General features: G+C 35.7%; 1 protein-coding gene across 1 annotated transcript; it reads left to right on the forward strand.

Moving 5' to 3' along the window:
• The first annotated feature begins 2,900 nt into the window (after window positions 1-2,900).
• On the forward strand, window positions 2,901-27,600 carry Haspin (haspin). Its single transcript, XM_028314007.1, has 12 exons — window positions 2,901-3,362; window positions 3,484-3,557; window positions 3,693-5,657; window positions 5,903-5,985; window positions 6,070-6,127; window positions 6,739-6,931; window positions 7,539-7,715; window positions 8,035-8,152; window positions 9,449-9,661; window positions 24,375-24,470; window positions 25,685-25,896; window positions 27,092-27,600. Exons 1-12 carry the CDS (start codon window positions 2,965-2,967, stop codon window positions 27,291-27,293), a joined length of 3,789 nt encoding a protein of 1,262 aa, XP_028169808.1. The 5' UTR covers window positions 2,901-2,964; the 3' UTR covers window positions 27,294-27,600.
• The last annotated feature ends 271 nt before the right edge of the window (window positions 27,601-27,871 follow it).

Genomic DNA, 27,871 nt, shown 5'->3' on the forward strand with positions numbered 1-27,871 from the left:
TTGGATTCAGAAATTAAATGGCCGGACTTTGTTGTAATAAACGAAGAAATATCTTATATGATGTTGGATAGTGAACTTTCAACTCCTAGTACATCATCCAGTCCTAATGTTCCTCGTAATGTCTCTGTGTCGACATCTACCACTCCATTTAGAGCTCGAAAAAGTTTTGAAGATCTAAGTCCCCTTCAAAAAAGAAGAAGAACTGAAAATCTTATTGCAGAAAATGATTTTGATACGTTAGCTCATGCTCTGGCCAATAAACCAGGAGAAAACCAAAATCAAACGGACTTCGCTGAGTTAGTGAAACATGTAATCAAACACCCTAATGATGCATCAATGCTTCTAGCTTGCCTCAAATCACCAAAGCGATCTTGTCCTGCTGAAAAAGCACTGGGTATGTTGACATCACTAAATTTATCAAAATGGCAATATATTGTATTGAGGCAGATGTTAAAAGATATGGGATGTGATATATTCCCATCTTATAATGCTGTGAGAAATGAGAAAAATGAGTGCTACGTAGAAAAAGAAGGTATGATAATAACAGATACTGGCGTTAAACTTAAACTACAATCTATTTTGGACATTACGGTAAAGAGACTGTTCAAGACTCTGGAAACAAAAGCAGATGAAAATAAATTGTCTTTGATCAGTAAGTGGGGCTTTGATGGTGCATCTGGACACAGTAACTACAAGCAGACTATGGAAGGTGATGATTCCAGCATATTCATGTGTTCATTTGTACCATTGAAAATGGTACGAGATGATAGTGCTGAAATTATATGGGAAAATCCCAAAGCCTCCTCAACTTTTTATTGCCGGCCTATTTATTTTAAATTTGCCAAGGAAAATGATTTAAACATTAAAGAAGAAATGACAAAAATTGAAACAGAAATTTCAGCTTTACAGCCATCAGTTGACGGAAGTGCAAAGGTGAACCATAAACTGCATATGACCATGATAGATGGCAAGATAACCTCACACTTATCAGATACCTCCACAGCGACATGCGATATCTGTAAAGCAAAACCGAGCGAAATGAATAACCTCGACATGGTATTGCAGAGACACCATTCTGTGGATATGTTTAAATTTGGCCTATCTTCCCTTCATGCACGAATTAGATGTATGGAATGTATCTTACATGTTGCTTACCGCCTTGATTTTAAGCAATGGCAAGCTAAAGGAGAGAATTTGAAATCACAATTAGCTAGCAAGAAAAAAACCATTCAAGATAAATTTCGAGCTGAAATGGGATTGCTCGTGGACGTGGTTAAACAAGGTGCAGGGAATTCCAATGACGGGAACACTGCGAGAAGGTTTTTTGCAAATCCTGGGGCAACTGCACAAATTACGGGAGTGGATGAGGAACTTATAAAGAGATTTGGTGTGATTCTTCAAGTAATATCTTGTGGAGAGTATGTTGATGTGGAAAAGTTCCGTGAATATTGTGCTACAACAGCTCGAAGATATGTCGAGCTCTATGCTTGGTATTATATGCCGGCAAGCGTGCATAAATTACTCCTGCATGGTGCTGAAATAATTGAGCACAACAATTTTATTCCAATCGGCAAACTCTCTGAAGAGGCATCTGAAGCACGGAACAAAGATTTTAAGAAATTCAGAACCTTCCACTCTCGTAAGACCAGTAGGATTGCTACAAATGAGGATATCATCCATAATTTATTAATATCTTCTGACCCATACCTGTCTAGTTTTAGACCTAAGATGAGTCAGATTCGTAATAAACCTCTTTCAGATGAAGCCAAATTGTTATTAAATCATAGTGTAACTAAGGCAAATATTGAATTTGTAGATATAGGAAACCTGTCTGACTGTGACACTGATTAATTTATTGTTTTTTCGATTTTTCATTATGTTATTTGTGAAACTTGATATCTTTTTAATTACAGCAATTTTCAAGTGTACTCTATTTTTTTCTTATCGATAGATGATTTTCCTTAAAATTAAAATACAAACACAAGGTACAAACACACGTACATAAATATAAACACACACACAATATTTAAGTTTTTAAAACATTCACATCCAAATATGGATGTTAAGTTTTGATTCATAACTTCTGATCGGGACCGTTCGGGATCGAGGTAAAATATCACATAGCTTTGTTAAGGACTCGGTAACAATACCTGAAAGTTTCAGCCTGACCGAGCAAGACCGGAAAAAGTTATAAGGTAATTAGTTTTCATTTTCATACATTTGAAACACAAAATGACACATTACGTGGTGTACAAGACGAGACGAGGCCCGTGAATACTATTTAATTTAATGTTATAATGTATTCAAAACACCTGCATACTTTAAAGTGCTAAAAACTAAATTTTTAAAAAAAAAATCCTATGAAAGGGGAGGTCGATTTCTGGCCCACCGTGCGTGGCCGTGACAGTATGTTTCTCTTTGGCGTCCGTACATTAGCGAACTGAGTTTTAACCTCACTCTACAGTGGCGCCAAGTGGTAAGCGCAAATACGGTGGGCTTGGGCATCATTATTTTAAAATCCCAAGTAGGTATACGAGTAATCCGCCATCTATGGTCGACTAGAAGAATGAGCTCATCGGCTCTGCCGCTCTGCTCCGCCGCATGCAAAATTAAATAGATCTAATCTATCTATGGACAAGTTAGTGACCCCGAGGCCCGGGGTCGAACTGGTGCCATTTGTATGAAATTATTGAAATGAACAAACATGAAACTTGTTGAAGTTCATTTTCATTTTAATTGTATCGGTAATACCGGTAAAGTTTTCCCACCTCTAGTAGATCACAGAAAGTCTTGTGATTCATTCGTTCATTCAGATCAAAATGACAGTCAGTCGTTAAAATAGTGTGTGTTGAAAGTTTGTTTTTCCGTTTGAAGTTTAGCTTCTTTTCAAAAAAAGTAAACAAAAATATTGGACAAAAATGATTTAACTAACTTATTTTTGTCAAAAAAGTGTGATATCCTAAGATGCGTCGCACATACAGATCCAAAAAGGAAACTGGTGGTGCCCTCGATCACAGAGATGTGATACAAGCGTTGGACGAGAAAAGTTCTGCTTTTGAAGCGTATTACATACAAAATATTAAACAAACCAAGCGAGAATTGTCTTGTGTGGGTTCATCGAACCATTATGGAACTGCTGCTAGCAAAGTACGTAAGAGGAAATACGTGAAAAGGATTGTAAAAGACCCCGAACCACCGGCTAGAGATTCAGGATCAACGTCGGCATTTCTGACTCCTGACAAGTCTTTGCGAGTCAATAAAGTTCAAGATCTCTTTGACCAGCTGTTGAACTCGTCCTCGCCCGGTCGGTTCGACTCTCCAAAGAATAGTAGACCTATTATTTTCAAATATCGCGATAAGCCGTGAGTACCACTAGCTATGTTATCCACACACCATTTCACGAAATTACATTGATGTATGAATTTTAAACACTAATTTCCTTAGTAATTAAGTACTATATTTATTTTTATTATCTATTCACAGAGAAACCAAGGCATATGGTAGAAAGAAATTATCAAAAATTAAGAAGTTCAACTGCTCAAGCAGTGATAGTTTTGGTAAGTGTTTATCTTTAATTTAATATCTACTAACATTCTTGCCCCTCTGGCCAGAGTGGGGATTGCCAAACTACAGTGAAGGCCTCTTGATGTTGATGAACATTCTTTCCATATTAATCACGTTTTTTTTTTCAGATTCTGATAAGGAGAACTCAAATGAAAGTTGTAATAATACAAAGAATGTCACAGACTTGAAAGCTTTTGATTTACTTATTGAAACTGAGAGAAAACCTAGTCCAAAACATCTGGATGAGTCCATTACTAATATAGTCAACAACATATCTATTTTTAATAAGTTAAACTCAAATGGAGGCAATTCTAGTAACTCTAGTAATAATCCCAACAATTATGCAGTAAATAGATTAACTACGAACTTACAAACACCGTCTGGTTCTCCGTTGTGTAGCACTCCGTTCAAGGAAAAGTATCGGAGCCAATCTATTTATAAATTCTCACCTATCAGCTTTGGTAAGAACGATGACAGTCCAAATTATGTGACTATAGTTGAAGAAAATGATAATGATAGTGTGGTTATAGTTGACAAAGATGACACCACATCTAATTCTCACTGCGAAGATTATCAGCCTTCACCTGTTATACATTTATCTGTAAATAGAAGTGTGAAAGGCCTTAAAAATAAATTAACCAGCAAAAGTCCTGAGCATACAGACACTCCACTGACTGCAATAACACCAAAAGTTATTGAAAACAAAGAGAAATCACAGAGTAATGTTGAAATATCTAGTATTGAGATAAGTGACTTCCAAACCACAGAGGCTGAGCCTTTTTATGGTTTCTCAAATGAACCAACTGAAGCTTTATGTATTGAAAACCAAAATAATAGTTTATCTGACGAATCAGTTATTAATGAATTTGAAAATAGTTCAAATCGTGATTCTACAGTATGTAAAAATTCCGAAACTGACAGTAATGAAACAAACAATTCTAGTGGGTTAGATGATGAAAATGAATCTTCTTATGGAACTTGCAATAGTGAACAATCTTCCCATGAAGACGTTGAAGAATTCAAAAATGTTCCTATAGTTAAGATTGAAAGACTAAATGATTCAGTTCTACAAAAGTATTACGAAAAATATTTAGCTAATAAATGTGAAAAAGATGAATGTGATGAGACAAGTGAGCTGGATAGTGATGATTATATGAGTATTGATGATATTAAGTCTGTAAATGATGATTCTGATAACTTTGACAATTCAGACTTAAAAAATGTAATGCCAGATGAAGTTGAAGCCTCTGATGCTTCTGGAACATTCACTGATAACGATAGTAGCTTAGAAAATAATGATAAAAGTTTCGAAAATAATGATAAAAGTTTCGAAAATAATGATAATAGTTCAGAAAATAATGACAATAGCTCAGAAAATAATGACAAAAGTTTAGAAAATAATGATAATAGTTCAGAAAACAATGACAATAGCTTAGAAAATAATGATAATAGTTCAGAAAACAATGACAATAGCTTAGAAAATAATGATAGTAGTTCACAAAAAAAAGACATTACTACAAATAATGAAAATGAAAGATGTATCAGTTTTGTAACAACTCGAAGGCGTAATGAAGTTACAAATGACTCACTTCTCTATGGGTTTAATAGTTCCTATGGAAGTGCCAGTAGTACTGATTGTGATAAGACTGTAGTTAGCAATAATGGTAACAACTCAAGACATAGCATAAGTTCAAATTTAGACAATAGTACTGATAATAATAAAACTGAGGTGGAAAAAGAGACAAGGCTAAGTGATGCTGACCATAGTAAAGATGAAGACTTAGTTGTAAACAGTCTCTGTGAAGACAAGAACGACAGTGCTAGATTTTCATCAGTAACTACCAGAAAATCTTCAAGACTGCCTAGAGAAAGTAATATGGATGAGGATACTAGGAAAAGTTTGATTGAAAATGAGGGGAAGCCAGCAATAGTATTGCAGCCAGGGAAGAAATGGGAGAGGTCCTTGAGTATTTATAAAAGAATGACGATGATGGAATTAGACCATTCCTTACTGGATGATGATGAGCTGGTCTCCAAGGGACGAAAGTACAGACAAAGCGTCATTAGCACCATGGAACTACAAGATTTCAAAGGTAAATATTAAAGTAAACAGTCAATTAGTAAATTATTAGATATTTTTACCGTTATATCAGTCATTAGTTAATAGTCCTCTTTAATGCAGTCTATGAATCGTCTACAAAGAATTATTTAAAAAGATTTTGCCTTCAAAACACATTTGTCACTTCCACCTAAAGTTTCAGTGTAATGTCAGGTTGGTTTATTCTAAATAAAACAAATGTTTTCTTGTGCTTATTCTGCTAATGTGATTTATTTTCAGGTTCACTAAACAATGAATCAATTATTAGTCGCAGGAGTACATTTGTTTCTAAACCGTGTAGATCGACGATTCGGATTATAAAAGTACGTATTTACAACCATCAGGTAATTTTTTAAAGGAAACTAAATAAATAAATAATAAAATGTTACTTCTTACTTTCTTTTCAGGAACCTAACGCTTCGAGGCTTAGTTTATGTTCTACTTCTGTTTCTGAAGATTTAAAAGGTAAAGGATTTTATTCTCTTACCGTTTACCTACTATGATTTTTAAAATTGGCGCTATTTTTCATTACCCCCACGTGAATAGCATTTTCTACCATTTGTGGCTTCTGTATTATCAAGTGGCAACACGTTTTAGTAGAAAATACTAAAAACGGTCTTTATTTTTAATCTGTGCTTTTCGTCGATTCCGCGGAAGAAGACGCTACGTTGGGTCTTTGTCCATAATTTTTATTTTATTTTTTATTTAAATATCGCGTGTATTACACAACGTGTAGTGAATATTTAGTGCTATTCAAAGGACGTAATAGCAGTGAAGACTATTTGTGTTAAACTTTGTGTTTGTAATTAAATCGATTTGACTACCATTCTTTATCCCTAACGGGATAATAGCTTGGTTCTGCCCCTTTGTTCAACAAAAAGTGTCTAAAGCCAAGTGCATGCATCTTTCCCTGCAATACACAGGTTAGTTTTAGAAAATATTCACCATTAAATACGAGAGACTGTGCGATTTCTTGGCATCGTCTACGTAATAAGATTACGCATGGGGAAAGTTTGTCGTTCACTTCCTTGTGTGTGTCATGATCGCGCTCTCTGACGCAAACGGTTGTATTCCAGGATTTCTGCACGAGGATTGTGATGATACGATCGTCGAGCTATCGAAACTCTCGATTGCCGACTCTGAAAACGAAGTCACTGTAATAGAGAATTTCCATGATACTTCTAATCGCGTTTCTACAGCACGGGAGTACGTGTTACGTAGATGCGGTCAGACAGACGCGATACTCTTCGATGAATGCTATCCAGAAACGTGAGTATTGTTTATTTGAATTGTATCACTGCATTTCGGTGCTGTGACCTTGTAAAAAATCTTATGTAGGTCGAGCAAATAAAACGGTGCCATTGTTTTCAAACATCTGTGTCACTGGAAATAATTATTCATGTTTCTCTAAAATGAATTCCATGTTATGAGTGCATGTGGTATTTTTATTTGCATCTACCTACCTACTATGTGAAAAAAAAATGCCATCATGGTCAAAAATTTACTTAGTTTTATATTATTAGCTAGAAACAAATGATTTTAAATGTATTTTGATATCTACAGTAATTAAATAAGCAGTATTACATGCTATTTTATTTTAAAAAGTTAAGAATAAATAAATGTGGGTATTTTTAAAAAGTAAACAACTAACTGCATTTTTAATTGCTCTACATTCTGATTTTATTAACAGTCATCGGCCAATGAAAATACACAATTTTCATTCAAACTTGCATCTAATATCGTTTAGATCGCCAGTGTTTGGGTTCAGTACTTTTGTCTGTACAGTTCAAACATAAAAACTTTTTATCACTCGACTACCTGCATTCAAGCTTATATATTAATTTGTTTACTTCATTCTATTTTTTCTAAAACCTAGGGTCTTGAAAAACTGCCGCAAAATCGGCGAAGGAGTGTACGGAGAGGTTTTCCTATGGCGTGCTGGTGATGGCCGTGCTCGTGTGATGAAGATAGTCCCAATAGCGGGCACTACCAAAGTCAATGGGGAACGTCAGAAGGACTTCCAAGAAATTATATCGGAGATTGTGATTGCTATGTGAGTATTCAGAGATTACGTTTTAATTTAAGTAAATTGATATATTTCTTTGTTTTCTTCAGGCGTTTGCTAGTTTAAATCCGAATTTCTGTTCGAATTATTTATAGTAAGTTTTGGTGTTTAACCTTTTATATGAACTAATTTCAAGTACTCTAACAAATTATATTTCAATAGGTTAGAGTTATTTCTTTAATTACCTTTGTAATTAAATAAAATGCAGGAAAAATATTAAACCTACCTACATAATTAAAATAACTCGTCATAACGTCTTTAGTTTTTTTCTAAATATTTCCATAATTTATTGTATTTTTATTTTTAGGGAATTGAGCGCACTACGCGCTCCCATAGATGAGATACAACGTGAATTTGACGCAGGAAAGGAGATTGATACCTTGGATTTACATTCTGTAGAGAATGCAACTGATGTTTTTAATGAGGTAAGAATATGAATTGATTTATTTATTATAATAACGGTGTATAGAATTTATTTTATGACATTTCTATATATTTTTTTAGTATTAATAACAATAGTGGTGAACCTGTTTCTAAATTATCCTGGCAGCAAAAAACCTGGCCAGAAAGCAACTTTTTTTTATTATAGAAAACTACCTACCTGCTGCCCCTTAGGGTTTCAATTATAATTTACAATAACATTTGGGTCACCCTTGCATCTACCTGCTTTTTTGTATGGTAAATCACTTTTTATGATGACTAATACACAAATGCTTTGAAACAGTTCTTAGTAACTCGATGTCCAATATGAGTCATTAAAATTATTGTACATTGAAAAGTGCTTATTAAAAACTTTAAAAAGAAATGCTAATGAATCATCGGTACATCAACACAAAGACGCGGCATTTTGCTCGTCCAATTACGTGATAATAAACTGGGACAGTGTTATCTTGAGACGACGTTATCTGTGTTGATTTGCTAAAATTGTTCTTATTTGTGTTAGACATTGGTTTGATAGTTCAGCGATCCGCTTGATATTAATAGGGTCAGACGCAATAATTTGTGCGATGTCAATTAACTGACAATCAGACACAGTTGGCATTTGTTTGATGTTCAAGGATATAAGGGTGTATTTACGATGGTCACGTGCCTTATCACGTTTGCTTTATAGGCTTATCTTCATCAATGACAATTAGTTAGGATTTCGAGTAAGCCTCCCACAACAACCCTACCTACAACAAAAGTATTTGTTGTAGGTTTCCTTATTGCTAGTAAACACTCTCAGTAAGTATGTAGTTTTAGATTTGCACAACTAGAATAAAATTTAAAAACATAGATTTGATTGGTTGAAATAATTATTTAGATCAGTCACAGAACAGAATCTATGACTGAAATTAAATCGACTTTTGTGCTTGTTTTGTAATACAAAATACAAAGATCAATCTTCTCAATATGTACTTAGTTTAACTGGGCTTAGCCTTCTGATCCATTGTGATTTTCCATGAAAACCTAAGTATTGATGATGTGAGGTCGAGAACAAGGCAGGTAGGCAGAATAGAAGCTAAAACAACTGTTTTGTTACCAGTTGTTGTCTAGTTGTTTTATCAGTCAAAAATATCGTCTCAAACTTTTAGACCTGTAGGCCTAGAATGCGCCTCGCGATAAGCTCTTACGTGATCGATTTTACGTGATAAACCCATACATTTGTCGTCTAAAGTCATCGATAAGATTTTATCACGGCGCGCATCCTAACCCGGCTGATGTTAAAAACCAATCCCCAGGTATTAGCGGTCCGTTGCGTTTACGGTGGCTATCCGTCGCGTTTGCTCGACCTGTGGGAGTTGTACGACGAGTGCAAGGGCTCGGAAAACGACAACCCGGCCGTCCTGCCGACCGACCAGCAGTACATAGTGCTGGAGTTGGCTAACGCCGGCCAGGATCTAGAGAGCTTCGAGTTCAACAACGCTGAGCAAGCGCACGCGCTGTTTTTGCAGGTATGTGATGATTTATTTGACAGATGATAGCACATCAAAGCTTCTAATGCTCGTTTTCACCGTCAATCCCAAATTTTTAAGTGACCCTTTGAAAATAAAAATCCGGTTATGTGTCACCGTAAGGGTCACTTAAAAATTAGGGATTGATGGTGAAAACGGGCATAAGTAAATAAAATAAATAAAAAAAAAACATTTATTTCCAAAAATACTTGTATACAGAGTTATTACCGAGTCTTCCCGGTAAGTAGTCAGAGACACTTACTTGTATTGGGAATAACTCGCTACTTCCCATTAGGATAGCTCTAATTAATTCTAGGAGTATTACTACACTAAGTAAGTATTTACGTAGCTCAGATGGAAGAACAGTCGCCCGGCAAGCATTTTTTTCAAGTTATTTATAATTTACAATCTTGTGTGGTTGTGACTGGTGCTGTTTTGCTATAATAATGTAGTCTGATGCTTCTTCTGTACATTGTTACGGCAAAATAGCACTTTGCTTGGTTGCACCATAACTTAAACCGTACCTATAACTTTTTGTATGGGATTTCACAGACTTTTGATGTTTGTTAAAGTTAAAGTAAGATGGTGCACCCAACCTTAAACTTTATAAGAAGTTTAATGTGCTGTCTTCTTTATAGCATAAATTATATTAATAAATGAAAGTAGTATTTGCTTACACCACAAAACAGTTACAACAGAAAACAGGAAAAAATAATACACCAGGGTTTCCAAAATATTTTCTCTCCCCCAAAACTGTACTCTTTCTCTGTTTGGAAAAAACGAACGAACAAACGACTCATAATACATTTATAACGTTTCTAAAAATACCTGAAAACAATCAGTTTCAGTAATTACTATTTTATCGAACACTAAACATAAATAAAGCTTGTCTGGCGATCTATTGATTAGATAACAAATATAATGTAAAACGTATACAAATTCTCAAAAACGTTACATAAACCATGAATCAGTGATGACAGTGCTCATACAAATATTTTCTAGTAGGAGAATCATTTATCTTTCCTAGAAACATGAGAATTCACGTGCGATCAGTATTTTGCTATTTTTAATTTTGTTTATTTAGGGCCAGAACAGACGCAACTGCAACTTTGTGATGATTCTGATGAATGAAACTGAAACTTTCAAACTGGTCGCGTCATGAGTGGTCTCTCAACGGACGCTATGGCAGAAACTTAGATGCAACTCAAAAGTAACTAGCAGTTGCAGTTTCGTTGCAGTTGCGTTTCACCGTCTGTTCTGGGCCTTACACTTTTTTTGTAAAGCTTAATATTGTTTCTGGAATATTGCAACGGAAGAAACGATACTGTGCTTGATTATTGTATTTTTGTGTGCTATGATTCTTTGTATTTAATTTGCTAATTTTATATTGTTAAGTTGCTATTAATAGTTTTTTTCGTGTGTTTTGTCTACCGTTGATAACTTATATTTATAGGCAAGATTAACTTCTGTTATGATAAGCTATCGCAATAATGTTCAAATTATACTTTATTTTAGATCAGAGGAACAAACATTTTTCGTATTTACTTGCATTATTGTGAAAAATTTCGTTATAGAAATCTAAGATAGTTCCTCCCAGTCATTGAATAACTTATTGTTTAGTTATACAAGAGTTCACAGAATTATACTTACAAAACCATTTACTGTTCAAATCTCACAATACATCCGCCAACGTTAAGAAATGAAAGTATCTTTTCAGTGCCCTATCTGTAAGAATAATTTCAACTGACATTTTGAATTCATTTACATGTGAGATAAGAAGAGCTTCTTGGAGGTCGGGAGCATTTAATATTGAAATATGATGTGTTATCGGGTAACGTTACACGAGCTGGTATACTATACGTCTTTTGATGACCCATTCTACCTCTGGGAACTAAATAATACATCTATAATCAACCTGGTAGACTGAGATAGTTAATTTTCCATTTGCGAGAACTTTACATGTAAATTATGTCTGGAAAACGTGTGAAAGTGAGAACACTTTTGTTGAGGAAGTGGATCTGTCATTTATTTATAGAATTAGGTCACAGAACATGCGGGTTTCATGCGAACCAACAGACAATGATGCCACCACAATATAGGTAGTTTACAGTAGGCATAAATACCAGTTTCCTTATTTTCGTATAAGTTCTACGTACCCTACCTTAAAAAATCGGCCATGGCTTACATAGTCGTGAGGCACAAACCTTTGCTGCCTATAGATACTCATTCAACAGTAAAATATAAAGGAACCTTTTGAGCATTTTCAGCGGGTGCCTTCAGCCTTTGCGCATTGAAAAAAAAAGAAAAGAGGACGCTTCTAATTCAGGGCATATTTTATCTTTTTATACAAAGAGCTTCTGTCACATTTGTTTTCCTTGAACGTTATTTCCGTACCGCGCATTCTCAATGCTCATTATACATGTGTGTAGAATTCGCAACTTCTATTATCTACTTCCACTGTGTTGCCAGTGCGCAAATTCGTAAGGTCAATGGCAGACTGACGAGAGCTGGCACACATCCAAACACGAGGCCGAATTGGGGTTTCTTTGAACACCAACGTATGTTATTGGCAATCGCAAAAGTACATATGACATTGCTGTCGTGTATTTATTGTTTTCATTGAAAATTATGCTTTCACACCACAATGGCTTAACCTCGCGTGTTGTCGTGTGCATGTGTCATAAAAGTTCTATTGTATCTAGATTTCCTCATGTGAACGAGTTAAGTAAGAGTTTAAGAAAGAACTGCCTTTTATGGTTCAGTTCATCAACTTATGGTGATGCGAGTTCTAATACAAAATGGCAACGCGCTCTCAAGGTTCGAAAAAAGAAAACTAATGACAGATAAATGCCAAGCCAGATGCATTCAACTTCCACCTGCTGTAAACCCGTAGGAATCGAGATAAAAACCATAGGTTATGCAGAGCCGGCCCCCACACAGTGCATAGTAACGCACACATGCATGCTACGTAGCAAAGGTCAAGCGCATGCGCGGAAAGATAATGCCTGATTATCGCCGCACAAGGGCGAACATTGTCGCATGTCGCTGAGAGATATCTAAACGTGGAAGTGTGTACATACATGACAGCATATTTGACTACATTTTTATTGCAAAACCATATTTATAACAAGTACTTAAGACGCCACCGTTGTACAGCTTGATATACCGTCTTCAAAGTCGTTTGGTGTCCGCATTTACAAATTGCGTTTCACAATTCCTCGATTGCCAAGATAAAGCGGCAATGAGAGATACGGTCGATACTGATAATTATTTTTGCACGGTTCTAAGGAAGTGATCGACGAGCATTATCAGTTATTTCATAATGGTTAGCGAAAATGTTATCGAGCGATGCGGAAATCTAAAATTGAATGAGTCAGTCGCTGGAATATTCGAGAAGTATAAACAACAAATTAGAAGTAACTACTTACGTTATTTTTACAATTGAATAACAAAATTGTTTGTAACATAGTTTATCAACTCGTCAGTCAGCACGTGCCAAAGTGTGGGCACATAAGGCAAAATATTTATTGGATTAAAACCCAATAGATATCTAAATAGCTTTAATATTTTTTGAGCAACTAAGAAATTGTGGCAAGACCAATCCACCAGAAAGAACACGAACAATTTCAGACCTGAATACCAGAAATAATCGAGTTATTTTGAAACTAGGTAAATTGATTTGAAATCTGTTTCTGTTATATTATCTCCGGTAGAAAATTACAAGAAATATTAATGTAACATATCGTATAATTGAAATGAATAAAATTAAACTGGTTTTTGTATAATATTTACATAATTGAGTATAATGCAATGAGCATAATTTTATGCTCAAAGAACGTACGCTCCGTCGGTTTTCTTGTTATCTTGCTAAACTGGCTCTGTCGTATCTACTGCATAATTAAAGCAATATAATGCACACGCCACACAGTGGTCTGAAAATGAAGCTCCCATACCATAGAAACTTAATGTCAGAAATTAATAAATAAAAATATGTATTGTGTTTAGTATACCTCCCTTTGTTTTACTAATATAGTATGAAGGGTATGAGTAGCTCCATGTGTGAGAAAAAAAATATTTTTATTTTTTTTGTATGGAAAAAAACACATAAAGTGGATTTTTTTTAAACTGAATAGAACTGAAGGGCTGGTACTCACATGAGCTATTGCACCATACATGGCGATCAAGATGACATACAATTCTTGTGCCGTTGGGTGCCGCTTTGCACGTAGCAAGCTTTGGAAATTTTGAATTTTCGGTAGGCGATATTTCAAGTCTTTGATGTTATTTTATGAAGTTATTAACCGCTTTCAATACGAGAATAGTATGTAAATTAATACTCATATAACTAGGAATATACTAGGGATATTTTTAAATAATTTTTATTTTGAAAATATAAAAAAATTAAAAGTTTAATCATTGAATGAAGTAACCAACCAGTTGGTAACTGACATTGTTATTAGCTACTAACCTGCTAATGACGTTTTAATGAAAATAATAGAAATCAATTTTGATTAAATAAACAACTTAAAAAATCGAACTGCCCAATAGGAAAATAGAATTACATTTGAAATCGGAAATAATTCCTACAAAAGATTTTATTGTTTTAATGGCTTCATTTGTTACCCATTAAGACTATCCTAAATTTTCGACTTCGACGGAGTTGTGCTTAAGTGGTGGGGGCCCCCGAATGGGGCGTTTTTTCGGTTTTACGGTTATATCGCATAAAGGACTTACCCTATCAAAAACTGGTCTTCATGACGGTTGAAGAGCATTTAATCCTGCATTGAATAAGACTAAATTCATATGTTTGAACAAACCGTTCTCGTGCTTATCTTCGAAAAAGTACAAAATGTATGTATAATTAATGACCCTCTCTACGTCCAATGGCTCGTCACTCGCAGGCTCCCAAGCCTTGTAAAGGGCCGACTCAACCAGCTTAACCCTGTCAAGGCTTAAGAGCTGGATGTACCTATCCCTGTTCGTTCCAGCCATTCCTTAACTGCGGTTACTGCACCTCTTCCTTGCACTCTCCTGAACAACTCTGTGTTATACAGGGTGTTAGGTAAATGGGTATATGAGCCGACACTATCCCATGTTAACATGGCCATGTAAATGGTATGGTGAAGTCAGAAATTTGATATCATCATTTAATTTTTTTAAATTTTCATACAAAATAAATTTTATAAAATCCGAGATGTATGAAAATGAAAATAATTAAAATGAAGATATCAATTTTCTGACTTCACCATACCATTTATATGGCCATGTTAACATGGGCTAGTGTCGGCTCATATACCCATTTACCTAACACCCTGTATATACTCCCAAGCCGCTTTCGGCTACGGTAACCACGACAAAATTCCTTTAGTCCGCAATAAGAGGGCTACGCTGGGCTGCCCTATCATGTGCCCTCACATGGCTACAGTAGCCAATCTTGTTGGTAAACGTGCGCGAACAATGTCGACACGTTAGGACACCGCTGATGTAGTTGTAAGTGATAGCCGCTGCTGGTCTGGCTTTAAGAGTTACCAGGCATTGATTAGGCAACGGTATCGAATGGCTGGGACGAACAAGGATAGGCACATCCAGCTCGTAAGCCTTGACAGGGTTACACTGGTTGAGGCGGTCCTTTTCAAAACATGGAATCCTGCGGGTATCGAGCCATTGGACGTGGAGAGGATCATTTATACATACATTTTGTACTTTTTCGAAGATAAGCACGAGAACGGTTTGTCCAAAACATATGAATTTAGTCTTATTCAATGCAGGATTAAATGCCCTTCAACCGTCATGAAGACCAATTTTTGATAGGGTAAGTCCTTTACGCGATATAACCGTAAAACCGAAAAAACGCCCCTTTCGGGGGCCCCCACCACTTAAGCACAACTCCTTCGAAGTCGAAAATTTAGGATAGTCTTAATGGGTAACAAATGAAGCCATTAAAACAATAAAATCTTTTGTAGGAATTATTTCCGATTTCAAATGTAATTCTATTTTCCTATTGGGCAGTTCGATTTTTAAGTTGTTTATTTAATCAAAATTGATTTCTATTATTTTCATTAAAACGTCATTAGCAGGTTAGTAACTAATAACAATGTCAGTCACCAACTGGTTGGTTACTTCATTCAATGATTAAACTTTTTATTTTTTTATATTTTCAAAATAAAAATTATTTAAAAATATCCCTAGTATATTCCTAGTTATATGAGTATTAATCTACATACTATTCTCGTATTGAAAGCGGTTAATAACTTCATAAAATAACATCAAAGACTTGAAAGATCGCCTACCGAAAATTCAAAATTTCCAAAGCTTGCTACGTGCAAAGCGGCACCCAACGGCACAAGAATTGTATGTCATCTTGATCGCCATGTATGGTGCAATAGCTCATGTGAGTACCAGCCCTTCAGTTCTATTCAGTTTAAAAAAAATCCACTTTAAGTGTTTTTTTCCATACAAAAAAAATAAAAATATTTTTTTTCTCACACATGGAGCTACTCATACCCTTCATACTATATTAGTAAAACAAAGGGAGGTATACTTAACACAATACATATTTTTATTTATTAATTTCTGACATTAAGTTTCTATGGTATGGGAGCTTCATTTTCAGACCACTGTGCGCCAGTACGGCTAGCACGAAAATCTTTCGAGTTCGAATCGTTTGCGTACTCGAATCGCCATCAAAGATTTAGTACGGAAACTACAACAGCGCCCTTGTGAATAACGTGTCCTAAAGTGAAATTAGTATTAGAAATGGTTGTAGGTACGAAACTTATTTTGAGAATCAAAATTGTCACGTTGTCGTTTAATTTGAAGGTTGAGTATTTAATTTTTTCGAATACGCAAACGATTCGAAAACGAAAGTTGTTCATGCTAGAGGTACTGTACCTCTAGTAGGAAAAACTTTCGAGTTCGTTTCGTTGCGTATTCAAAGTGTCATCGAAAAATTTTGTATGAAAAATTAAACAGCGCCCCCTAGGGCGGCTATAATATAGGGGGCGCTGTTTAATTTTTCATACAAAATTTTTCGATGACACTTTGAATACGCAACGAAACGAACTCGAAAGTTTTTCGTACTAGAGGTACTGTTCAGTACTTACGTTAGCTCAATTAATGATTGACTCGCAGTATTGTACCCAGCATTGGGGTCACTCTGTTAGGGGCATATCAATAAACCGGCCCCAATGTTTTATCAATACACGTGACCGAAACTGCAGTGAGTGTAACGTTATGTAATCGACTGATTAGAGAAGTTGTAGTTACAAGTAACCGTTTTATAATGCGTAATTTGTTAATTACGTTAATATAAGACAGTCTCGGACTCTGTAAACATTTCTGTGAATTTATCAATTTTTGCGATTATTTCGTTAATTAAAATATGGCTTTTAGTTCTAGATTGCGAACATTTTACATGCAGATGTAACATGTATGCTTTGAGTCTAAGGGATCTATCTGCCCTTGTTCATTACCTTTGCTTATTTTGTCTTGGGGTCCTCAGTCTCCCCGACTATAAATCGATTAAAAAGTAATTTCTCAGCCTCGAATAAAGATTTTACTATAGATAACACAGTGTCTTTCTCAATATGGGTATACGTTTATTGATACGGTCGTTAGATACGATCTCAGTGACGCACGCGCATTCATTACCCATGAGTGCCGTTACGTCAATCAGCCGAGTGCAACCGAATGCAATCATTAGATCGCTTGTCAGATGCGTTGCTAGTTCGTATTCGATTCTGTGGTTTTCGAATCGATTACATATTTGATATTTGCCGTTGTCAAAAGTTTAATCGGACTTCCCATTATTAAGATTCCGAATCTCGGATTTTAGGATGATCCATTATACTTTATTTGGCATATAATTTGTGTAATTAGAAAAACAAGGTTCATATTCCTTCAAAAGCAATAGTAAAATGCGCGGGCCACTTCTCAAAGTCTTGGTTGTATCTTTCAGAAATAAAATAGGCTTGGACACAGGGAAACGCCAACAGAGATTAGTTACTCTGGTTAAAATTTAAAAAATCGAAAAGTTTCGGATGATTATAAAATTGTTGATCCCAGACGCTGCATCTCAATTTATCAAAATACTTTCGTAGTCGCATTTAATTGTAAATCCGACTACAACCAAGTTTTTGTGTTCACAACTGCTGTTCTGATTATGTCAAATTGCAGATTCTGTGCCACTTCTACGTGTCATACTTTCGTTTTCAAGACATTTCCACTATGCGTACCGAGCAACATAGTAATTAAACCAGTAGGTAATTGAGTAATTTCTATTTTAGAAAACGGTTGTCGGTTTCCTCTATCGTCCTCACGGCTGCTAACATTGTTGTATGAACTTGTTTGTGTGAGTGTTGGCTAAATATGTAGAATACTATACATACATAATTATAGTCATTTGCTTATGCAACCCAGACATATAATTTAACAGCTAAGTACACACGGACTTTCCCTCGTAATTTCTAAAAACAATGAGAATCTTCATGTTTATCGGACCACAAAAAAGAAAGCCACCGTGACATGTAAATTTAAGGTTGGCAATGGATTTTCCCCATTTATAATGCCAAGTTTATTGGGTTGTTACTTTCCACAGGAGTGTTGCCAAGTGTCATAGACTATTGGGCGTCTTGTTACTGGGCAGAGTTTTTTTGCTCAGTGTTGCGGACTTTTTTTTTAATTTTCCGGATGGACAAAGGCATATCACAGCTCACATTGTGGAATCTTATTGGTGCGTTTTTATGCTGACGACGTATGTCTGAGATTTAACTGTTCTTTGTTTCTTTCGCCTCAACCGTTTAAAGTACATGTCCGACTATAATTTTCCGTTTTCAAACACGTGGTTATTTGTAATGATTAACACAACAAACTGTATTTAAACAACATTGTTCCTGCGGACAATGCAATTGCAAAACGAGTTCGAACGTGCCGGTTGCGCAATTGATTCACAATTTTATAAGCCTTTGTGGCGGCCATTGTGTGGCAAATAGAACATGACATTAAGAGCTGGAAAGCGTTGCATAACACACTATTGATGGTTGGAAAGTGTTGAAGATTTTTTAGGCCACAAAATTTCGTGCGGCTGAATTAGACTTTTTTTCGGGATAGTCTAACTCTTAGTTATTTTTTTCTTCACGCTATAGGTCTAGATCCATAGAATTAGAAATATTAATTTTCATTTCTTAATTGTATCGCCTACACACCTATACACCCTATCGGTGTCGAAAGGTGTGTAGACGAAATGGATATTCAGTATTAGACAGACTGAAAACGATTGATATATGCTGTGATTTTTATCAGAATCATCATTTATTTGCTTTTAATGGGGTACAAAAGACAGACTTACAACAGGGAAACAGGATTCATAACTTACATTTTTCTTGTATTGTCGAAATCAGTATTGGGTCATTCCATGACAAATGTTACCGAGGGTGAAAAACTAAATATGTTCTTTTCGCATTAAATCTGATGAATTTTGAAAGTATACATTCCAAATTATAATGTGCAACAAAAAAAATCTGAAAGAAACAAGTAATTTTTAAGTTATTAGTCTTCAAAGTCTATACTTAAGTCAACTGTCTGAATGATCATTTTCTCTCTAATTATTAGTAATACGATTAAAAAAAAACTATCAATCTGTGAAACGTTTTGCCACTATATGATTCGAGGGTATTTATCATAGTATTGGTAGATAGCGTCATAGTCCCAAAAAAATTGATAATCATCAAGTTTTAAGTGTGTTTTCTTGTTACTTCGGCGATGTAACACCCGAAACAGAAAAACAGGTATTTGTTTTATTATTGTACCTTACACATGGATTAGGGTAACAATATTTGGTAAAAGTAAGGTCATGGTAGTAATGATTTCAAATACTAACTAATATCTGAGCATGATACTAATTTAGTATGTTTCTTTCTTGATTAAAAACTGTAACACCCGAAACGTTTCGGGTATTACATTTTTATTTATATGTCGATAATGTGTGTATATTGCTTGGAGAAGTGAAAAAGTATTACTGTGAGGGTCCTTTGACCTCCCACTAGCGCTGGCATCGGAAAAGGAGTCATATTTCTCAATTTAAGACTTTTTTGAAATGTCGACTTAACACTAAAATTAAGGTATTGCTAAAAAGTGTCGATGTTTGACATTTCCAATAAATATCGTAATTAGAAATTAAAGTAATGCTATTTCAAGCCAAAAACAATAGAAAAAGCTATATTCTGAGGAAAAATTAAACTTGAACTTTGTATATTTTTTAAAAAAAGCTGCTTCGTAATTTCAAACCAGAATTCGCTCTATTTGTGTTTATTTGTTGTACTCCTTATTTTGTAGTACCTAGAGACTAATAAAACACCGATTTTATCGATAAAACGCGTTGAATTTTCGTACTCGTAACACCCGAAACAGAACCATTGTAACACCCGAAACAAAGAAAAAATTTATAAAAAAATAGTAAAACGTTTTATTTAACAGTGATTGTATGTTACATGGTTTGTAAATTTCATACTTTAGAAGTCCTGTAAGTTTTAGGTATGATTCCTTAAGAAAATTCGCTAAATTTCGAGTAAATGCAGCAACAGTCAGAACATAGAGGCAAAATCTCGTAACGCCCGAAACGCACACTTTTCGACTCATATTTCCGTTATCCTACATTCTAAGCTGTACAAACTTTATTATTTAAATAAAACAACTAAAAACGGACAGATTAAGGCACTAACATTATTAAAATACTATTTCAAAATACATGAAATTGTTGAATATATGTGTACGAACGTAACACCCGAAACGATGGAATGACCCTATTACAAAATATCGCTCAAATAAATTGTTGTTGTTATGTTTTGTTTATCAATTTTAGTTATGCATTTAACGTAAAATATACTTGGATGTCATGTCAGTTTTAATAACGTAAAAATGCTAACGTCATTGTTATTAGTTTCAGTTGTACAAAGCTATAATAGTTTAGATTGTTTATAATACATAATTTTATTTCTTTTAATAATTCAACCGTTTTCACAGTCTTATTTATTTTCATTATGTTAAATTGATGAATATCTTTTATCAAACACATGGCATTATTGTGTGTCTAGATTATTTACACACCAGATGTGCGAAGTAATGAGTCACATTTACAACAAAAGATTAAATAAGATGTGTCAAACAAAGAGTCTGCAGTGTGATTATGAAAACGGTTGAATTAAAACCTTTTTAATGTTTTGTTTTTCTTTTTTTTTTTCAGCCTTTTCCAGTGACTGGAAAATGGTTGAATAAAAACTTTATTGTTTTGTTTTTCGTTTTTGTTTTTTTTTCAGCCTTTTCCAGTGCATGGCACGCCGTTTGCGGACGATAGGTGAATTTCTAGTTCAAGTGTATGACGTATCTTGACTAGATTTTCACTTATCCTCTGCGGGGGCAGACACATGCTTTCAATGTTTGAGTGTTGCTGACACGCGTGATTTTTTTCTACTAATATTATTTTTTTGTGTTGCATGTTTTTTTTGTTATGTAATGCGCAAAGCATAATACAAAGGACGTAGTTTATGTGCTAATTCATTTAATAAACAATGACTCATTCACGTAATAAACCCATTTCGCACGTTCAATACTTTTCTAGTTGAAAAGATCGTTCTGTATTGTGGTTCACTTTTTACTACCTGATACGACAAATATATCGAGATACTATTGAAATCGATTATTGTTAATTGTCTGTTCCGATTCGATAAATAAACGTACCGCCATATCACGCGTGATACACACCGTGGCTTTTCAAATGCAGTATTTTTATCAGATATCTAGATCGTGTCTCGTAATATTCTTCGTACGATAAACACTAGATTGTACGATAGATACAGATCGCACGTGAATTCCCAGTGAATAGTTGAAATAATGTAACGATATTGAAGATAAGTGTTTTTGATAAGTAAACAGACATTACGGTTTTTGGTTGCATAGACGACAGTGTCGCACCATCTAGGAGATATGAAAGAAAAACTGATCATATTTAATGCCTTTTGTAAAGAAATAAAGAGTAACCAGTAGATCTACGTGTGTGTTTTTGTTCTTGAACACAGACGTAATAATTTAGACCAAATAATTTTTTTTTCTTTCTTTCTTTCTAAATCTAGCCCCCCACTGGTGAAATTGTGAACACAAGCTAAAAAATAACAATATAAATTAAAGAAGCAACATTGCAGCATTGTTAAATACGACAGTAAATTAGCGTGTAATTTAATTTTATTAATAATATTATAAAAGAATTTGGCACTTGTTTTGTCGTGTTCAAACTACTATAACGATTTATTCTTCCAATCAATACTTTGTTTAATAGGCTACAGTATTTTGCCAAAAGTAATCTTGTGTCGAAAACAAAAGGACGTAGACAGGTCGTGGGCTCAATGGCCGACGGCTTTTTGACTCGAATAGATATTTGGGATTTCTAAGAATTGTTTTTTGATCTCTAGAGGTCATGCTTGTTTATCAAATGGGGAAAATGCAAACATAATAGTATTAGAGCTGGTATTGACAACGTCTTGTTGTTTTCAATTTCCCTTATTTAGTCAAACACATTAGACTGACATCTTAGTTGTAAATAGCACTTATTACAAACAAAAGATGCTACAGATGCAAGACGTGCCGTCTTTTGTATAGACGAAAGTACAGTCATCATACTACCCATTTTCGTTGCAAATTCTATTCTAATACTATTAAGCTGCTACATTATAAGAAAAGCCTTAATAGTATTTAGTAGCTTTATATGCTGTGGTCTCGGGACATAGTGCGAGTTTACATCAAACGTATTCAATATCGAGTGCGTAAAAAATGATATAATGTATGACGGATTGTACAGCGACCCTAGCGGATACTTTCAAGAACTAAAATCTTCATAGGTTTTTTGACGCACTCGATATCGAATACGTTTGATCTAAACTCACACTACGCCCTCTGTACAATGGGAATGTGTGATACGATTAAATTATATTGACTCTAGTATCTAGGATGATAAATAAAGGTTATGCAACTCAAATGTTATTCACACACAGATGTTCAGTCGACTTAATTATGCAATCATTAATCAAACATGTTTAACCGCAATCATGTGTCGTGAGTACAGTCAACGTCACATAGTTTGTGACACCGCGAAGTGGCCAATAAGTTGATAAAACAATCTTATTCCAATTGTAACATTTAAGAAAGAGAATGTCTCNAAAACAAAGGGAGGTATACTTAACACAATACATATTTTTATTTATTAATTTCTGACATTAAGTTTCTATGGTATGGGAGCTTCATTTTCAGACCACTGTGCGCCAGTACGGCTAGCACGAAAATCTTTCGAGTTCGAATCGTTTGCGTACTCGAATCGCCATCAAAGATTTAGTACGGAAACTACAACAGCGCCCTTGTGAATAACGTGTCCTAAAGTGAAATTAGTATTAGAAATGGTTGTAGGTACGAAACTTATTTTGAGAATCAAAATTGTCACGTTGTCGTTTAATTTGAAGGTTGAGTATTTAATTTTTTCGAATACGCAAACGATTCGAAAACGAAAGTTGTTCATGCTAGAGGTACTGACTTCAATTATAACGAATTATTTGATCTTTAAAACGCAACTCTAACTTATACGGTTTTAATAATCCACCGTGTGTTACGTGTCACCAGCTTACACATACGTATCGGTTCGTAGTTCGAAAACGGTTCGAAATAAAGCTTTGAAAGAATTGAAGTCGGGTTTTTTTATTCGACTTTAATTTATGAGATATAAAACATTGATGTAGCTTAAATATTTACGAAGATACAGATGTGTAAGCTGGAGACACGGTACTCCAGCTCGCACATAGTTTTTTGATCGTGGTTTTAACAGTATTTGAGCTAAAGTCTTGAAAAGTGGAAAGCCTACTATTTGGATTCGACTGTAATTTTTGAGGTATAATACATTATCGTAGCATAAATATTTACGAAGATACAGATGTGTCAGCTGGAGACACGTGTCCTCAGCTTACACATAGAAAACAACTCATAGTTATGAAGTTCTAATGGCTCTAATTGAATGACTGAGAGGTTTGATGACTCTAATTAGGCTTTTATTGATGGTATACTTGGAATTGCTCTAGGGCCAATGAGGAAGTTGGAGACATTCTCTTCATTTAAGATCAGGTGCGATTGCTGTCAAATACCGGCCTTGTTCTTGCAAAAAACAGACTGGCAACTTTGGATGTCACGAATTTTTTAATGCTGACTGTACAACCATATCGTCATTGTAATTAGATTGGAATGTAGTTAGTAATTTACAACTGTTACATTTAGCCCTAAACTTTGTACACTGTGCTAACTTTGTAACCAGTTTTGAGACAAATCAATATGTACTTCATATCTGTCTAATAGTCCAGAGCAGTTGACGGGGATTGAAATATTCTTGAATCGGTAGTTCATCACCTTTAAGTTAGTAGCTAAAAAGTCTATGATATCTGGAGGGCTAGCTAAAAAAGTCTATGATATCTGGAGGGCTACTCCGAAACGCTGTTTACGTAGTTTCGGGTCTATCTGTCACCGTCGCTCATGCTGGCATCTCGCTTGCGTGAGAGGGATGGCAACATTCGAAATTTCGGATAACGTTTTTCGGAGTAGCCCCGCTGGTGTAAATGATGACACGAGGCGAAAAATTCTGGGATTTGATTTATATTTTATACTAATCGTACGTTTTAAATGTTTCCAGATTGCATTCGGGTTGGCGGTGGGCGAAGAGGCGTTTCAGTTCGAGCACCGCGATTTGCACTGGGGCAACGTGTTGATAGCGCCCACAGAGCAGAAGGTGAGCCTTATGATAACAACAATTAGGTCGAGTTTTGTTTGGTATACATAATCACAAATGTTTACCTGAAAAGTTTAGTAATCGTAAACTGAGCATAGTTTTTGTTTAGTAAGTAGCTGAAAGGATGGTGATGATCAGGGCTCAAGGTTTCATCCAGTAATGTTCTTTCCCCCAAACAACCATACTTCTCTTGGATGGTGTAAAAGACCACCAAGGAAAAAATTGCGAACATGAGGTCTTTCCCGGGACTTTCTATTTACACAATAGAAGGCCTGTCCAAATTGAACTCTTCTTTGCTATTTTGAGAAGTTTCAGCCCTAACGAGCCTTCAGTTCTATGGTATATGCTCCGCCTACTGCCACATAAGTTTGACAGTGGGCGGGGCCTAATGATGATAAGGATAAGGCCCAAAAGATAAGGAGACATGTAAAGTGCCCCATAAGGGCTACCTTTTTCTTTTTTTATTATTTTCTATTGACGTTCATAAGTGCCACTTGTGGTCTAAACTGAATAAATATTTTTTTGATTTTTGATTTTGATTTTGATTTTGATGAAGACGTTGATTTGAACCCTTTATATTATCGTACTAGTGGCCCGCCCCGGCTTCGCACGGTTGTAATGGAAATTCCCGGCTATTGTCGTCTATAATATACATGTTTTATACTTATAAACTTTCTTTTGAGTCACTCGTATCTATTTAAAAAAAACGCATCAAAATACGTTGCGTAGTTCTAAAGATCTGAGCATACATAGGGACAGAGCGGAAAGCGACTTTGTTTTATACTGTTTAGTCATGTGGAATTAATGTCGTCGGTGTACCTTTTTCAATCATTAAGGCCGGGTTCCCACTATGCCGGACCGGCATTTCTGCCGGAAACCGGACACCGGACAAGGGTGTTCACATTACACCGGATCCGAAATCCGAGCCGAATGAAGTGCGGGGAGCACGCGCGGGGCGGGGCGGGGAGCACGGGCGCGGCGGGGTGGGCCGCAACTCGTTCACATTACTCCGGTCCGGTGATTTTGCCGGCATTTTGTAGTGACAAAACGCTCGGTAAAAATGCCGGGCTCGGCGAAAAAGCCGGATCCGGGATAATGTGAACAGCTTCATACAATTTGTACCGCCGCTAGGCCTTCCGGCGATTTTACCGGACCGGGAGATCTGCCGGTCCGGCATAGTGGGAACCCGGCCTAAATGATCCTTTCTTCCCCAGTTCGCAACGTTCGTCCTGCGCGGTCGCGCGCACCGCGTGGCGCGCTGCGGCGTGGCGGGCACCATCATCGACTACTCGCTGTCGCGGCTGTCGCTCCCGCTGGCGCGCGAGTGCGCGGCGCTGTACAACGACCTCGGCGGCGACGACTCGCTGTTCGAGGCCGTCGGCGACTACCAGTTCGCGGTGTACCGGCTCATGAGAGACAAGCTGCGGTATGTAATGTAATGTGTAGACCTGTCGGGCTAGGATGCGCGCCATGATAAATATTGTCGACAATTTTAGTTGTAATTAAAATCCTGCAAAATCGATAAAACACTTCGATAAAAGTTTATCGTGGCGCGTATCTTAGGCCTACTGATAATGTTGTGTAATACCGGGATTACCGAGATTTTCAAAAGAATATCACGTGAGCAAGCTGAACTGGCAATGGGCAGAACACATAGTTCGTAGAACTGACGGCTGATGGGGCAGCAAGGTTCTGGAGTGAAGGCCTCGTAGCGGAAAGCGCAGCAAGCATGGGACGTATTCACAATATGAGCATGTCTGGAAGCGTACACATTACACCGATTTGGTATCGGCCGATTCTTCATACAATTTTGAAATCTACCAAACTATCGGCCGATTTATAGTCTTTAGTCTCAGGGAGTCTAAATGATAGGATATCATGCACCATATAGTGACAAATTATGTAGATTATACAACTTTATATTTACATACGTTTTGCCAAGAGCCAAAATTAGAAAAAAAATAACCTACTTCCTTTTACCAGGTTGTAATTAACCGCTACATACAAGTATATCAGCGGAAGTCACCTTTACTTTCAATATGGCCATTCACAAATACAGACGACCCACATTGGCGAGACAATTCTTATCAGCGGTAGACAAATTAACGCAAGATAGCAACTAGCTAACTAGCAACACCTTCCTATTCACAGTTATGTATTTGGTCTAATATTATAACTACCTACTTGAACATGATATAAAAAGCGACTGTCTTAGGTTGGTTACAAAAAGTTCTGTGACCAATAAATGATGTTCTTGTCTATTAATATTATTTTCAATGCTTTTATTTCCATAGATTAATGATTTCTTTTTCGAGATTTCTCTATTGGTGTAACCATGCCAAAAGGTCATTATTTCCTATCGTAAAAGATAAATTAGTTAAAAATATGACCTGAATTTTGTTTACTAAAAACGATTTGTTGCTATGGACATTATTTTTATTATAGAAAATACATAAGGTTATCTTGTATAGTGACTAATTATAGACTAATTCAGCAGTGGACCTTTTTGTTCTCCAGAAACTTTGTATAGACGACATCCAGTTTACCTTTTAAATATCGCGCAAGGCAACTAAATTTTTTTGTTGTGCTCCTTCAACTGACGTCTTTATTTTTGTCAACAGGAATGATTGGAAGAATTTCGAGCCGTACACAAACATCCTGTGGCTGCATTACACTGTGGATAAAATGATCACTGCTCTCCGCTACAAGAGGACCAGTACCAAGATACACAAGCACTACATCGCCAAGCTCAAGGGAATCAAGAACAGAATCCTGGACTACGGCAGCGCTGCCCAATTCGTCCTCACTGACAACGAATTTTAAAAACGAACAAATTATGATAATACATTTTACTCATCAAAAATAATCACATATTTTCACTAGAATATTTTCAAAATGATAGATAGTAGCACTGTTTGCTGTTGTTATAAACATTTGACGATGAATTGCATAAATTATAATGTAAATAGAGATGTTTGCTTCGGTAAATTTGTTGAAGTTTTAGACGCTAAAAGAATTATTTACAATATTGTTGTCCCATTAGAACAAAATCAGCTTAAAGGTGCCTTCTTAGACAAGGTAGTGCCTTTGTTCAGGTTACTAATAAATTCATATTATAATGTGTTCAAAACTCTCGTTTTATTTCACCCTGGATGAATAGATGAAACCTCATCAAGCTAAACACTGGCATTTTATGTCCTTGGAATGATAAAAGTATTTTCAAATCAAAATAATTATAGCTTGATGAGCTATCACCTGTTCCTGCCTAAGATTTCCAATAGTACCTAAGAAATGCAAAAACAGTAGGTAGATATTACGCTAATCACCAGAGACCGGCTACTAAGAACTAGTCCAAAAAAAATAATAAATAGCCTAAGAAAAGCTAGGGCGTGTGCATTACA

Source organism: Ostrinia furnacalis, unplaced genomic scaffold, assembly GCF_004193835.3.
Source record: "Ostrinia furnacalis isolate ACB-3 unplaced genomic scaffold, ASM419383v2 OfSCF4484, whole genome shotgun sequence".
Lineage (NCBI taxonomy): Eukaryota > Metazoa > Arthropoda > Insecta > Lepidoptera > Crambidae > Ostrinia > Ostrinia furnacalis.